The sequence below is a fragment of the Lingula anatina genome, chromosome 2, assembly GCF_051362555.1.
Source record: "Lingula anatina isolate TDL-2025a chromosome 2, LinAna3.0, whole genome shotgun sequence".
Lineage (NCBI taxonomy): Eukaryota > Metazoa > Brachiopoda > Lingulata > Lingulida > Lingulidae > Lingula > Lingula anatina.
In genome coordinates this window covers 10,289,017-10,306,469 of record NC_141768.1, presented here as the reverse complement: position 1 = coordinate 10,306,469, position 17,453 = coordinate 10,289,017, and the positions used below count along the sequence as shown (strand labels likewise).

At 34.7% G+C, this 17,453-nt stretch overlaps 2 protein-coding genes across 4 annotated transcripts in view; both read right to left on the bottom strand.

Annotated features, from left to right (window-relative positions):
• The window catches only part of LOC106157033 (neogenin), a 41,706-nt gene extending 35,026 nt beyond the window's left edge, over window positions 1-6,680 (bottom strand). For 2 of the 3 annotated variants that reach the window (XM_013532501.2, XM_013532502.2), the window contains exon 1: window positions 6,419-6,679. In XM_013532501.2, the coding sequence (XP_013387955.2) occupies window positions 6,419-6,503 (85 nt within the window). In that variant the 5' untranslated portion in view covers window positions 6,504-6,679. Of the gene's footprint in view, window positions 1-6,418 lie in introns of all 3 variants that reach the window. The other variant, XM_013532498.2, reaches the window with a different exon arrangement.
• Window positions 6,681-9,560: 2,880 nt separating this feature from the next.
• Window positions 9,561-17,453, bottom strand: part of LOC106157046 (lysophosphatidic acid phosphatase type 6) — a 63,984-nt gene continuing 56,091 nt past the window's right edge. Inside the window, exon 13 of the mRNA XM_087007097.1 lies at window positions 9,561-11,762. The gene's annotated coding sequence lies outside the window, so the exon portion shown is untranslated. The remainder of the gene's footprint in view (window positions 11,763-17,453) is intronic.

The following is a 17,453-nucleotide window of genomic DNA, read 5'->3' as shown; positions in this document are numbered from 1 at the left end:
TTTGTTTAGAGTAAGGTAATTACTATACCCAATTAATGCCTTATTTGCTAATTGAGAAGGCATTCCCCTGCTAAATAGATCAAAAGTCAATAATTTCTTTCACCCATGAACAAGGGGGCTTGGAAATGTGCTAATCAGCCAGTACAAGGCCAAACTCAACCTGCCAAGTGTCAAACAATAGCAAACAATAGTGACACATGAATGACTTTGAAACATCCACTCACTGCCACTCACTACACAATTACTTTATATACAACACGTAAACTCGACAGCTTTCCTCAAACATTACACTCCTGGAAGCACAGACGTCTGTCTTCTCACAGCTACTGGGGTTTCAGTACTAAAGTGAGTCAGGATTTCTTGCCTGGTAAAATCAGATACAGGCTCAGCTATCTCTGATATTGGAAGGTATTTGCCATATCAAAGCCATCTCCATTTTCACTGCAAGGAGTTCATTTTGTCCAGGGGTTACACAATTACCTTACAGATGGTCCAATACTGTATTGATCTTGGCAGACCATTTAACCTATTCCAAAAATCACCTAGAAATTAGAACATCTTAGCTGATTCATTATAAACCAAAGACAGATGTATCATTTATATAAGACAAGAGCCTGCCTCCATTATTTCAGAGACTACTGAATGCCTTTTGAAACCTAAATTGATGACATTGGTTGGTTCTTAAACAGGATGGCTTGAATATTATGATGGATACAGCCTTTATTGCTTCTTTAGAAGACTAATTGAATATTACCCACAAGACAAGTGGGCCTTTAATGAACCCATGCCCATCAATACTCATGTGGGAAAGAAATCTTTGGTATCTTGGTAAATTTTTTTCTTAATCTGAACAGGTTGCCACAAAGTCTCTTGTAATTGAAAATAAATTGACAATGAAATTTATCTTTTAACTCTACCGGTCTCTTTTTTAGAAAGCACGAATCAATTTGGTAGGAGCTATAGACATGCCTGATACAACAACAACAGAGTTTTCAATGCACTTTGCAGACACTTTGCAGGCAGAGTAGCCTTTACTTTGGGACCTGTAATGCTAAACCACAATAGAGCATGGCGACAACCTGCTACCCACTAGACCCAAAATACAATTTAATGAAATTATTATAATCAAATTTCAAAAAGGCCAACAAATGACTGTCAATATTAGTGTTTGTTTGCCCTCCATTCAGCCCACCTGTGACAATTGTTTACTGTGCTTTTCTGCTTGAATAGGAAACTTTGATGGCATTACCTGTGTTTGTCCAGGTAGCAAAGTGTGGGGTAAGGCTAAATATTTGAAAACCTGGATCAGTTAAATTGAAGGAGCAATTACAAGGAAATGCTGACATGTTCTACATTTGCAGGCCACAGGGTGAATGAGGTGCTTTGTTCACGCATTAACCCCTTTTGTTTGCCCATTTGCACAGCCAAGGAAATTATACAGAAAGTGAGTGCTGCCAAGTCGCCAGCACGACTTCCCCTGTAAAACAAAGCCCATTTTTATTGCGATAAAAAGCATTTAAACCAACTGCCCCTGAGCCTGCACTCCACTCTAAATCCTGTTACATCTCCCAATTCAACATATCCCGACTGACAAATACTTCAGGTCAATTTTGCATTAGGGCCATGTCAACAGATTTCAACATATCCTATATTCTTTGTATGTTTTAAAAGCTGACATGTACTTCTTATATTCTCTAATTTCACAAATTTAAACAACGGTGGGCGCCCGAACCCATTACTCTTTCATTAAACAACAGGAGTACTGTACATCACCTGAACCCATAACCCCAATACTGAATAAAAAAGGACTCTTAAACAGCATTCCAAAGACCAGGATCGGTCACTTGGGACTACCTGACCAAGAATGTAAACATCTGTCCATTTTTACCACTGGTCAGAGCAATGTCTCTTTTGCTCCAAGAAGGTGAGAAAGCCACCACTAATGGCTTAGCTGTCCCCCCAGGTAGTCTGGTCATAATGAGCCTAACTGTCAGGTACTATGAACTGTGGTAAATGTCAGAGTAATCCTTGGCATCAATAGGGCGGAGGCTCAGGGCCCAACCCACATGCTGGGAGTGAGCCTGAGTGGCCAGAAAATACAATCATTACCGATAGTTTGTCAACTGGAAAAGAGAATGGCTTTCACATCCAACTGTAGTAATACATCTACTGAGGGTTAAGTAGCAGACACCCCATAGATGTAGAAAAACATCTACAAAGAGGGAGAAAAAGGTGGAATTAATGACACAGTCTGGTAAAAACACAACCGAAAGCTAACCACTGAACGTAATGAGAAATGGCAAGGAGGTTCAAATGTGAAGCTCAAAAATGAGACTGGCCTTTCTTTAGAGACCCTCCCATGAGGGAAACATATAAATATTCCCACAGATTTATAGCAGGAGGTGAAAGTCTATCAAAACAATTAAAAACATAACCAGTCCTTGACAGTTGCACTGTCATGAATGATGTATCTGGGGAAAAGTGGGTGAATTTTACACAATGAGGTGACCTGTAATGACGTACTGTCATATCATAAAAAACCTGAGGATGAGTTATCACAGCTATATGCACGGAAAAGGTTGCCATAAATTCTTGGCCATTATTACTTCACAACAAGGTTCTAGTTTTTTTTTGGTTCAGGACATATATGAGTCACATGAACGCCACATCCACAGAAAGATTGTTATGAAGTTTTGCTGTGTATCTATATCAGTCAGTTACCAGTTACTTAACACAAATACATTTATTGACTTTTCTTTTTTTTAGTTATGATTATCCAATTCAAAGCCATCCCTCCTCATGCAGCCACATTTTAAATCGATGCAGATTCTAAGGTTAGGTGCCAAGTCAGAAATCTGTTTTATTCTGAAGAAAGATCAATCGGCTCTGAACCAGGCAATGTAAGATGCTCCGGAGGCCTGTTTTCAGTGGGGATAGGTTGACCTAACTTAGCTCAACTCATTTCAGCTAGCTGCCTGTTTTCAATTACTTTACCAGGGAGTCTATCTGCAGCAAAGAGAATTACCTGAACTGCAATGACAACAGAAAGATTAGATTTACTCCCCGTGATGAGTTAAAAGAGATCAAAATGCCTATTGGGATAGGTCACTGAAAGTTAGGTTTACCTAAGCTCCAACTAAAACATTCCTTGTAACAAGAAAAGTCCCCACCTCAAGGTGCAAAAATAAGACTCACTAGTATGTTAGTTCAAGTGGAATGAAGGTGCATTTGCCTTCCATGTATCCACAGATTTTTTGTTTACTGAATCATGAATAACATCTTCTGGCTGCCTTGGGTGTTATTACTCAAGATGTTTCTGCAGAACCCTGAATAAATGCAGCATTCAGAAATGATTTTTGCCAATACAAGCCTGACAGTTGTAACACATCCATATAAAGAGCAACTCTTTTAAAAGTAACAAATAATAACAAATAATTAATGAATCCATATCAATTTAACACAAAGAAATAATCCCACTGATATTGTGCTGCTAGTATCTCCATACTCTTGGTGCCTATGTCTCATTTTTCATATGGATAAATCCCAGTAGGATGACCATTGTACAACCCCAGTGAATGGGACTCCACAGAGGCACAGATCAATGATTTTCAATACGTACATTTGGGACAAAGTATTACACTATACGAGCCGCAAGACAGGGTCAGACTCTACTCTATAGCTTGTGTGTATCTATGGGGAAATATAAGCAAACATGTATTGCCAAATATGTTGAAGTCACACAATTAAAGTCATTAGCAGTTTGATGACTTTTATTAATCTGTCTTTGTCTGTGATGTAATGCTATTCACAAGTAACTGGAACTCTGTTAAAAATAATGAACATAATTCAAGAAAAACCACCTCTAGCAAGCAATTTGATTAAACAAGTTTACATTTACTGTTCTCTTGTTAACGTTAGCAGACTGTGGCCTAACACGTGAAATCAAATAACTATGAGGAGGAAAATTAGTTTAGTCTGCACTATTGCTTTGACTAAGTACTAACAATCAATTGGAGTTCTCCTCTGTCTGCTAGCTTTTTGAAAATGTTGCCTTGTAGCATTTTGGACAGCTCTCCAGACCCCCAGATAAGCATCAGATCAGCCAAGTTGTATGGAATGTAGAGCCATGGACAAACACTGCTGCATTGAGAAGAAGATTAGGAATTGCTGATGCTAACAGAGGGACCGAATGGCTACAGCACACCTCCAGCAACATCTTGTTTACCCAGTCTTGCCTCTATTTGTTGGGGCTTTGACAAACCTCTTCCCCATCATTTGCTAAGTTTCACTTCTTAAATTACCAGGCACTCAAGACAACTCTATATGTAATTGTTATAAAAGGTCACTGAGACAAACCAAAGGGTCAGCATATTGCTTGACCCAGGACTTCTGGCTTGAATGATTTTCGGCCAAATTTATGGACTGTATAATGTTTTTGCCATCTAGTAATCATTCAACACCTTTATAAGTGGTTCAACTTCTGTGCTCTAGCAACCATTTTAAGTGCACATAAATCTCTGACCAGGAGCATCAAATTTGTGGCCGCATAAAATGAATACAGTATGGTCATTTCTAGGGTCCCAGCAAACATATATTATGCAGACTAAGTTACTCAGATGTGTAATCATTAAATTATAGTCCAGTATAGTCATAAAGGGTCATCAGATTGGATCAAAGAAAAAATTTGGACTTTGAAGATAAGAAGTTAGGTGAGAAGGCTAAATTTGCTGAATGAAAACTACCACAGGTGACCCCACTCTCCCTGCCCAAATGGTCAAAACTGACTTAAACTAGCTTCTTGCACCTTCACCTTCAATTAGATTCTTTAAGTAATGTTGACACTAAAGAGGAAACTTAAAATTAGAATTCCTCAATGTACTGGCAAATAATTTGATTACTCCCCCAAGGGGACAGTCAGGATGATACAGCCGGGCTTGAGACCAGTACATCAACCCAATTACACTACCAACAAGACAACTTTGTCACTGAATTACTATCCTCATGGCTCAGCATGTGGCAGGACAGTTCTAATTGTACCAGACATGACACTGAATATTCATGTGCACAGTACAAAATGGTTAATTGCATTCATGGCATAAGAAAACTAGTTCTTATACTGTGTGGAGCCTTGTGAAATTAAAGGCATTTGTAATTACTTGTGTAATGTGCAACAATGCCCATCTTTATGGCAGGCCATTATGGAAATTAATAAGAGTGAATGAAGGATGTGGCACACAAGAGACCATACTGGAGAAGATATTTAAAGATCTTAAGCTTTGGGGTGGAATACTTTTCATAAATCTAATAGCACAATGCCAAAGTAGATATACTATAAAAGATCTATAGCTTTATCTTTGAGGTATTCGTCTTTGTTTCTGAGTTAGTCCTAACAATATGGACGAAGAACCTTTGAGACATTTCCAATTATTGAGATTCAAGCAAAGTGAGTGATGTTACAAGTATCTAGAAATTAAACCGATTGGGTATTCCCAGAAGAATGGGTAGAAGTAATATATTATCCCAGCCTTCAAAGAAGTGAGTCTGCATTTGCACAGCATGAGGTAGCTGAATGATTGAATAGTTACATGAAATTTTAAAGCAACATCTTTGATCTTGATTAATAAATCAAAGGACTAGGAAAATATTCATCAAAAAGAATTAATAAGGACAGTTGTGGTCTTTTATTTTACCAAACATTTCTATAAAATTGGGAATATAAAAGGAAACAAAAAAAGCAAAAGCAACTAAAAAAAAAATGCATGATGATACTACTTCAAACTTCATAAGGTATAATTGGTTTTTAATGAACACTGCTGGTAAGGTTATTATTTTATTAAAATATCAGGTCAATATGAGCTACTATTGTGGTCATTAAAATTCATTTCCATTCTTAATTGTAATTACTTTAATACCATGATTTGGAAATAGCTATTCAATTATTAAGTATGCTTGCCACATAATTTAATGAAGGGAACTTTTTTCACATTGTTTGGTTGAGCCAGATCAGAACGTAATAGCTCCTGTATTTATTCACGTATTTAAAGGCTGCATTTCTTAAACATCAACATGCGCTTTGATATATGGATCACACAATATTTAACACCAATGCATCTGTGTAAATGAAAAGAAAATTTTGGATAGCGATAGAGCATTCCCCCACTTGGAGACTGATCTAAAAGCCAGGTGTATGCACTTACAGGCTTGCCCTCTGCAATCACCTTTCGAACAATAGAGCATTCTTTTCAAATGTTCCGAATCCTAGGCCAAAAGTGCATGATAAATCTAAGATTCATTTCCCAAAGTGTTCCACCTGTGCTGGAAATGTACCATTTGAATCTTGAGTGCCTGAAGTTTTAAACGCATTGCATTCCTTAAAGATATGGCAAAAATCAAAGAACGATGGAAATTGAAAACTTACCCAATGCTGACTGCAGTAGGCCGAGTAAAAGCACTGACGCAAGGGACGGTAAACCCCATCGTTTCCGAGGCCGATTTCTAGCCATAGTAAGTCCTAATTGTCCAAGATTTGGCACTTTAAGATTATTATATCTTTCATAAGTTCATCTGTAAAATTAAGTCCAAGTAGAAATCCTAGAAAATGCTTGAATTCCACGCCAAATGCACGTAAACTCCGTTCAGCCGCTCGCCATCATGTTTCTTGTTTAGTGTGTATCCCAAATCGAGGCTGGGGGTCAAGCGCCTTATTTAGCTATCTTATTTGCATAAATGTCAATCTTCTGTGTAGAGCACGTTGGTGAAGAAAATAAACATCATACATGGCAAATGGAAAAGAAAGTGGGGTTTAGGAACAGAATTTTTATCACAGTTATAATTAAACCAAAACCAAGCTTGAAGACATACGGACTAAACAAATGTGGATGTTTTGGAAATCTTGGTTAAGGAGCTGGCTGTTTGTACAACTAAATGGCTGTCAATAAAAAAGAAGAGAAATTTTGGAAAACGCTGAATGGAAATGATTTGAACAAGTTTCGTGAGCTTTGTACGAGACTCTACAACAATTGTTTGATTTGTCAATTTATTGGTGCTATTGCTGTGTAGTTTATTTTTATTACTAAAAAAAAAAAAAAAAAAAAGCCTCCTCCCGTTCTATTGTATAGCACAAAAGCTCGGGCACTTGGGAGATAAAATCGTCCATATAACATTTAAAGAAATTGTTATATGGTTAATATTTTTGAAGCTAAATTTTTTTCATAATGTTCTTGTACTTGGACAGATGAATTTACAAAATTGACAAGATGTATGATAATGAATAATGATAATAATGATTAAAAAAAAAACGTGATGAACAAATGTTGGTCTAACATGATTTATTTGCATTAAACTGAACAGTGCATTTTCAAGTTTTTTTTTGTTCTTTGTTCTTAAAAAGTTCTTTGTTCACCAATTAACACATATTAATAAATCAGTAAGATTACAATGTCATGGCTTTTAATGAATTAAATTGACCAAATCTGTTATCACATGGATGCCAGTTGTTTCAAGCAGACATCATGCAAAAGTACTATTTATAATTTTTATTTTTTTGAAATGATTTTTGGTATGAAAAGAAAGGGATAATAGGGTATCAGTTTCCTGACTCTTTGTCCAACGATGTTAAAACACTTAAACATGAAATGATCAATAAAGCACTACAGTTAATGGGACACTTAGGGTCTAATTGTAATAGTATGTCTACTGCTTTATTCTCTAAAGAATAAGTTGTCTACAGATGACTAGTCAGAACATCTATTCAGAATGATATGACATTTCTTAGATGCAGAAGATTCTCATTCTAAAGAATTTTTTTAATTTACTTAAAAACATCTTTGAAAGCAAATCAATATAGTCATAATGTGAAATTAAAAATATATTATGCAAATAAATAAATTTAAAAAATAATCATTTTGCCTTCAGGGCAGATATGCCTCATATTTCAAGGCAATCACTCATTCCCTTTTATTGCAGAGCGTCTGCCGGTGCCTTCTTTGCCCCAAGACAATGGCTACCAATTAGAGTTCAATGGGCACTGGATGCCACAGCCATCTGTATGGATGGCAGGCAGATGACAAGATAATACAATTTCATGCTGCTGGAGGAAAAATTATGTTTCCTGACATAATGTTAAAAACATGATTCATTTTTGATTCATTGGATGAAGCAATATTGTGACAACTGATGAATAAGTCTGGTTTCTGTAGAGGACTCAGTTCTGCAGAAATTAATCAATTAACGACTTGGTCTATAGATTCTTCCTTTGTTAATCAAGTTTAATATTTGTTTATAATTGGGGCAAAACATTTGTTGGAAGTATACTATCATTTTTAGGTATTTTCCAGGTTGCATCTATTGATGACTTGTGGAGTTATAATATACTAGAGTATTACAACCATAAATTTTCTCTCACATAATAATCTGAGAACATTTTCTATTTGGATATGTACAGATGGTCTGCAGACATGAAGCTGCTGTGTTTTGTATAACACTTCTTCACAAACACTTCAATAATCAAGACACAATAAGAACTCTCTACAGCAAAGTCAACATTTCCCAGAACCTTAGTTTCCCATCAAACCTCTTGAGTGACATCAAACACACATGGTGAACAGAAACACCACAGAGTAATGATGTGCGAAGCTCAAATTACAATCTTTTAAAGGAAGTTTTCACATTTTGCACTTGAATTTGGCTTGACCAGATGGAATCATTATGTACCTGGGTTGCCGACCCCTCTAAATACTCCTTTGATGATAATTCATTATAAAGCTGCCTATTCAGAGAAGTCTGCCCCCATAGACATAGTACGTGACCAAGAGGAATTTCTCTGATTTCATTGGTAAAGAAACAAGTTTTGACCCATGTCAAAATCAATGTAGAACATGAATAAGCTCCGTTAAATTCCATGCAAAGTGGAAGGTGTACAGTTTTTTTGTCAATACCAGCTGATTGCAATCAGTGAGCAATTTTTCATTTCTACCTGCCTGTCTCAACTGCTCGGGATGAAATTGGCTGATTGCAATCAGTGAGCAATTTTTCACATCTACCTGTCTGTCTCAACTGCTCAGGATGCAATCAGCTGATTGCAATCAGTGAGCAATTTTTCACTTCTACCTGTCTGTCTCAACTGCTCAGGATGCAATCAGCTGATTAAAGTGGCTCCGTCTAAACTTAAGTTAAAAGACACTTTCTTGAGCAGATTGTATGGCAAATTTGAATGATCAGAGGTGTACAAAAGAGGCAACACAGTCAACATGTCTCTATGCATTGGTTGATAATGTGATCTGATGTAGTTATCTAATATGCTCCCCTCCCAAACAGGTTGTTTGTTTTGAATCAAAAAGCCCATGCCATTAAATCACTTGTTCTTAATCAAGATTGTTAAAATTCCCTAAAATCAAAACTGCAGATGAAAATTGGGTTTTTGGTAGGTTATACAGAAAACAACCATATATATGTTTATTCTGTATGTAAAGGATGCATTTTCATAGCACCAATGTGCCAATTATATATGTACTTATAATCTTTACTTTCTTTCATAGAACAAGGCAAAGATAACAAGAAAATGTTTTTTTTTTGCTTTTATTGTAATAACGTTAAAATTAAGTCTAAAATATCATGATAAATATCATTAAAACCATTCTTATAACCTACTTGTGCATTTATCCAGATAAAATTATAGCATGTCAAACCAAAGTTAAGAATAACTAGAGGGCAAAAACACAAAATATTTGATAAAAAATCTACTGGTTTTTTTTTACTCACACAGCTACCTGGTAAATAAACAGTAGCCACTAAAAAGTGTTTTATCATGATTTAAAATATAACTAGAGATGTTAATTTATTGCCTCAAAGTGCCTTTTAAAATGTATTTTGATGATATTTTTGGTATGTTTCTGTTACTACCCTAACCTCTACCTCAGCAACATCCATCTATAAGAAATTAATAAATAGTACGTTAAAACAATAAACACTTACTGCCTCGCAACATGCTACAATGCCTCAATACAAACATGAATAATTTTAAAAAAAAATGATCCCTTTGAAAACAAATGAATGAAAGTATGTGTATATTGTAATCTAACTTATCAGTGCAACAAGAATACCCTTAGCTTCTTTGTATATTAACAAACAGTACCTCTTGCCAATTAGTAGTAAAAATAATCAATTTTGTGTTAAAGAAAAGGATGGATACCATGGCTACTCATGCTAAACCACTGGATTTAGAAAAATAATTTTTTAATTGATCTCTATCCATTTCACAAATTCACATGTTTATTAATCTAACATACCACTTTACTGGTTTGGTGCACTTGAATGTTCAGTATATAGTGTAGACATGAGCTTTTTCTGTGGAAAAGCGGAATTTTGCGTTTTTAAATTCAATTCTGATGGTTCCTGAGATTCATCAAGGGTAGGTGTTGGGTCACATGATAAATGTTCAGTTTTTTTTTAAACATAGGGACCATTCCCACAGATATTTGGATTGATCTATCTCCCTGTTAAGTCTCACTAAATTGCTATCAACTTAACCAGCTTAAATGTCTGTCACGCCTAGTAAAGCTGTTAGGGGGTAATTATCTTTACCCCCCAGCTGATTCGGTAGGCGTGACAGACATTTAAGCTGGTTAGTTGATAGCAATTTAGTGAGATTCCCCAGGAAGTTAGACTGATCCAGATGGATCGATCTAGGCATGGGAACCCAGTCCTAGGCTCATGTCTGACATAGTCAGCAGAGATTATTGTTAAAGCAGTAGGATTTCTTCAATTACAATACCTTTACTGAGGCTGACACTGTGCATTCACACCTGATTGACTTGCATAAGTTCTTTCTCACTAAATATTGCAACAGGTAATTAAGTTAATTCAAGCCTAGTTTTTCACATAACGTCATTAATATCAATTAATTGAATACCATCAATCCACTATAAAGCAATTCAAAATTAAGCATGAAGTAAATTTTGACAAGACAATTTTGACATTTTAAATGAAATATCTAATATTAAGGGGAATTTAATTCCACATAAAAATGAAAAGGCATCACAGTATCATGAAAGCACTGTAATTACCTTTTAAATAATAAATGCTGGTATATAATCTAATAAAGTCATAAAGTAAAAGCATAAGAAACAGATGTACAAATAATGTGCATTACTTATGAATTCCTTACAATATAATCTAAGTAAAAGGCATAAAGCTAAAATTATTGGTGCTTAATACTCCAAAAGATATTTTGGTTGCACATTACATATTTTTCCTTACTGCTGAATATCAATTTTACCTATAACATTCATTAATTAACAGAAAAACTGTAACTAAACATGTTGTCCATGTCAGTATTTAAATTTTGAACATCCTGTCTAATAATCAATACCACCTCTCAGAAGTGTAAGAGTAGTCATGATCTTAAAACTTAAATGTTTTCATATATCTCAGCTTCTGTTTATCATATAATGTTAATCAATAATAAAAAAGGACTACATTTTGAAAAAAAAAAGCCCTTTGTGCCTTTGAATAATAATGATAATAATAACAACAATTAAATTACTTAAATTACACTTAATTAAAACATTTCTCATATCTAAGGAAGTGTTCATAGTTAAATGACTCCCAAGTTCAGTTAACATATACATACTAAGACAACCAACAAGTAAAATGTGTAAACAGACACAATTTATTATCATTTTAGTTGAATGTAAAACAAAATATCCTCTGTTCCTTATCAGCTGTTCTTTTGCTTAGGCTTAGTGCGAGTATGGTTCTGGTGACTGGAAATAAAATAATACGATATTTAAAAACCAATAAAAAATGTACACTCATATTTTCAAGAATAATTTTTTGGTAAGGCATACTGGTTTTCTATTAGTACCAAATACCAAAATATGAAAGAGAGGCAATAAATGTGCTTTTGTTAGCATTTACGCTCATCCAAATGTTATGTACATTAAATGATAATAAATTATAAAAATCTTTAAAATGTTATATATTTCATTCCACTTTAAAATCATTCACAGGTATAATGCCTCACATTTGTTCTGATCTTTAGATAAACAGACACTGAAAGAAAACTGGAGGGCGCAGTAAAATTTTGGATTCAGGATTTTTTCCTGTTAATTTTATATTGGTAGAGGAAAGAGATGACTAATCGGCTAAATTATTAAAAGGCTTTTCATAGATTGCATGATAAAACAGATTATAGATGTTAATTTTAATGTAATATAATGGAAATAATTTGAGTAACACTTTCCAAAGGCCTTTAATTATGGTAATTATCAAAGCCGATAAAACACAATTGCATCACCTTGCCTCATAATTCTTTTGCACTGTATAAAAAGATTTTCCCTAAAGATTAATTGAAGCAAAGTTGCTATCTCAAAAACATTCTCTAATGACTGATCACTTATAATTAATGCTGGTTGACAGAGTTCTAGTACTCTGAACAAAATCCATCAACTACATTAACATCAACAGCTTCTAGCCTACAGCCAGCTGTGATGACTTCTTTCTGCTAATTTTATACCAGTTTTACTTCCCTGCTGCTGAAAGAATATAGAATAAATAAGCCGAGATAATTAAACCTGAGCGTGTTTGCAGGCTAACTTGCAGAACAGTGAAATCATACCAGCCTCCAATCTGCCCAGCTGTTTGAACAGAATGTTTCGCTATTTTTTTAACCTCACCCCTCTATTTGATATCAGGAAGGAAAAGCAATGGAAAGGTTCCTGTTTACTGGTTTCTAAACATCATTACAGAATAGAAGAAACCATAGTAAGAATTCTCCCTGAAGGCAAATAATGTTACCCAACAAAAAAAGAGGGATGTCTTTTTTTTGTTGTCTTTTTTTTGACACATACAGTTGATACAAGTGAACTTCCAATTGGCTAGTACATCCATTATGCAAGTATCACCAGTTCAAGCACGTTCTTGTAAACGGCCACAAGTCGTACATTTGAAAACAAAAAAAAAAGGCCCAAGAGGCAAACGAAATTCAGACAAAGTTTGTAGGTCTCAAAGAAAGACAAGAGTTGCTGAGATTCTTAGGATGCTAACATTAGCCCAGGACAATGACAAATTTTTCTTTGATGTTAAATATTTAAGTAACTACACACAATGGAGCTCATAATTAAAGGAATAGAATTTCAAAGAGTAAAATGTTTAACTACGGCTTACAAATTCACTTTACAAACTGTCACGGAGTATCAATTAACTCTCTCTTTCACTTGATGGAGACAATAGCAGTGGATGCTAATAAAATCCTATATGCAAATACATGGTCCTTCCGTTTCTCTCAAACAAAAGCTAGCATATTGATCAGCATAATGATTCATCAAGCTTCCAATTGATCAAAACCTAAAACTTTAGCTGGAGACTAATTAGAGTGCAGTTGTTTTTTTATTCTTTCCACAGAAACAAATTGAAGAAAATGACTCAAGGCCTAATCAGGCATAAAACCCAACTTTTATCCTAATGTTAACTTACAGGCATGGGCTATGCAGCCATACATTTACATGTTAAATACAATCAACGCACCAAGTGCAAAAAGTGTGATAAAACTTGATAATTGCACATTTTGAATATTTGATTAGAGATTCTGATTAAATTTCAAACACATCTTTGATTCCAGATTAGTCATGTCTTGGTGTCATAAAACAGGGCAACCACAAACAACATACCTACCTAAATTTGTATCTAATCTACCTTTATGTTGATGATTACATAAGCATGCCCTTTAGATTAAAAGCAATGATAAAACCCACAAATGCAAACTTTTTTTCACATTTGGTGAGACTTTATAAAAATAATTTTACAGCATGTCATTCTAAGAGGTTCTGCTTTTAAACTAAAATGGTTTAATTAATTTAATGAACACTGATATAGTGAGAAAAGGAACGCATTTGAAAATCTGCATGACAGAGTATGGAAACTTAATGTAAATGAGTGCAGAAAGTTTAAGATTACCCTGTACTTCATACACCTGCTAATCTTATCCTACAGTACACAACACCTCTAACCGTTGTCGCCTAACTCTAGTTTATTCATCAGATATTAGGTCCCAGGGTATCATATATTTTGCACACATACAGTATATACACCCAGTCAAAAAAAATGAGAAAAAGCCCAAATAAAGTGCAATACTTAACACACTCTGGGGAAGATCCATTCCACTCAACAACACAATGTTTAGTGAACATGTTCAGAAACAGGACAGTGAATTTTTAATCAAAGCATTTTGATGAAAAAAAAAAAAATTGTACAGAAAATTCCCAAGAGTTTGTGATCTGTGTACTAATAAATGATGACTCTGCCATATCACTCTCCTCTTTAATTAAAATCAAAGATTTCCTCTATGCAAACAGTTAATTGGAAAATGTCGGTTGATTTTAATTAACACACAGCACAGGAAGTTAATGCAGTATTTTGGGGAAGCAGTTTTTTGGTTTTCTCCAAGTTAAAGGAAGAGAAATATCTGATTATAAAGTAAAAGGTCACTATCTCTTTGGGATGGCTTAACATTTGACCCTCTAGGTGCCCGTAAAAGTTTACGAATTTCCCAAAAATGATAGTTATTTGGAAGTTGGGGGGAAAATAAAAGGCAAACTCTTACAGTAGGGTCAGGTGCCACACCAGGTACATGTATAGCAGATTAATAGCTATCTGATATGTGTACTGAATTCTGTGCACATGGAACATGAAATAAAAAAAGTATGGTGACTGCCTTTAAGGTGTGTAGCTGGTTACTTAGCATATTTGTCCCCTGGCCCAATCCTCTATCAGCTACACACTTTCAAACACATCAACACATGTTGTGTTCATTTGCCCGCTGGCGATATCTAGCATGTCACTACGCTTAATTCTGCCTTGCACGCAAATGGGAATACATCTGTTCCCTCGATGTTCATTCGACACAAATAGCGCCTTGCAACACTGGGATGATCTGGTATCAGGTTATTTCTGCTTAAAAAAGTTTTAACTTAGAAAAAGGGCTTTATAGCAACTTTAGAGTGTTTTTCCCATAAATAGAAAACATAAGAGTGAAGAAACTGGTTCTGCAACTCAATCCAAAATTTTGGCTGTTGACCAACTCCAGGAATCAACAAACACAGCCCCAGAACATTTCTCAGAAAGATGCTCAAAACCTTTTAATGTCTTAAATATCAGCCCTAAACAGGTGACACAACATAATTTTGACATAAATCTGTACTGGGGTATTTGTTTTCTTAAGCAAGCATGTAATTTGCTTCCTGGGCACATACTTGAGAATAATGAAGTAGAACCCTCAGGTACTCACAGGTGGGAGCACTTAAAGAAGGATATTTTTGCAAGTAATTTCCAAGAGTAAAAGCTCTTCACTGTACATTTCTTCGAAGCTTTTCTGTAGCGAATAGGTCAATACCCGTAACCCAAACAGGTATAGGGCTTGGTGGCCTTTTGAAAGTTTAAATGATACTTCCTTAGGTTTACATGCAGCTGATCAGAAACACTAGTTTTCACTTAGTATGATGAAAATGAAAGAGGGGGAGAGTAAAATGTATAGAAAGAAGTAGAATGAACTGAAAGGTGGAGAGGAAAATATGAACAAGAAAAAAAACCAAAGTGCTTTTTTTAATTGGTGCCGTAGTTTTTATTAACATATGGGCAGATACCAAGGTGGGGAAATGAGGGATGAAGCAAAAGATTCAACAACTGTGCCCCTGAGCATAACTGCCATTGTTTTATCCATAAAGCATAAGACAACATATAATAATAATAATAATGTGTTCACTGGATGCTAAATCTATGTTAAATAACATTTACAGACCTTCTATGCTATTGTGTGTATACTACCAAGATAAAAAAGCTTAAATCCGAAAAAAATTAAAACTCTATAAGGTTTATTCCACTATATAGGGACAACTTAACTTGTCTACAAGTTGTGTGGTTGATAAAAAGTAAAATCCATTTTTCTACACATTGGCTACTTCAGGAAACCACTCAGACTTACAGTTGGCTGATCAGAATATACATGTAGCAAACAAATCAGATGGAAAGCTAATATCACTTATTACTACTTGTCCATCTGGATTCTTTCTGGAGGCTATCAAGTATCCTCCAAGCTGACCACTAAATGCTCATCAAGAGTCCTTGTTAATAAAACTGGAATTATTCTGTGAGAAAATATGAATTAAAATACAATAGGACCACAGATGATTGAGAAGGGAGTAATCAGGAGAAAATGGTGATTTTATGCCGACGTGATGGGATTTTGATAAAATAATTGGCTTAAATTTCTAAATTAATTACACTGTTTCAGATAACATTTTAAATTTTGTTTCATAGTTTATGGCATAATGGCATGTTAAAGATTTCTCATTTGAAAGTCATTGCATTTTAAAGGAGTAAAATTAGCATGGGTGTTAATTAAACAAAAATTGGAGAAAATGCTTATATTTTACATTTCAAAACCCCAGCTTGGACTAAATACTACATAACTGCAACAAAATGGGATGTATTAAAAAAGTACACCTAGAGCAACAAATAGTGCATAAAATGGCAGCTGTTACTCGACAGCAGGTTGTCCTGATTTGGTTTAATGCAAGCTGTGGTTGTATCACAGCCTTTTTAAAAACCACTAACTGCCCCCAGTATATTACTGTTTTATGGGTTTGTAGAGCTGTTACCTGAATTAACAATGTGTTGTTGGCAATAAATATGAATAATGATGTGACATATTTTCCTAGCTACATCACAATAAATATGCGTTCTGAGTTTAGCATTCTGTAAATTGAAAATAATCAATTCTTCCTGATTTGTTCTTTAAAAATGAAATTATTTTGAAACGATAATGCCTGATTAATTCATCCATAATCTAGTTTGAACATTATTGTTTGATTCTTTTTGTTGTCATTTAATATCCTTAAAGGGATAACAACTGTATATTTTGGCCAAAAAATGAATTTCCTGGGGTAAACAACAATTTACCAATGGTTAATGAATCCATTTCTACATTCAAAGTTACTCTCTGTTTTTTTTTTCTAGAAAGTTTGTTTTGTTTTTTGTAATAATCTATTAAGAGATTATTACAGAGTATAACCATCTATGGAGGTCACATGGAATGAAGACAAGCACAGATTTCAGAATAATTACTTTAACTGCATTTTTGTAGTAAAATAGAATATATTATATTTCTATGAGTTGTTTACAATGTTTTTACTGTGAAATATAGATCTCACACGAAGAGTTGTTATCCCTTTAATCTTATTTTTCTAAGAGCAATTTCAGGTTTATATATATATATATTAAAGTCCTGATTATGAAACTGCTCAGAACCATCCTTCTCTCCCAATTATTAATACAACCACCTGTATCAGCAGCACATCTGATCATTTCCACTGAAGCATTTTTAGCCAACACTATGGCATGTAATGATAAATTTATATACCATGCTGTTATTGTTGTTTCTGTTCAGGTGTTAAGAGGAT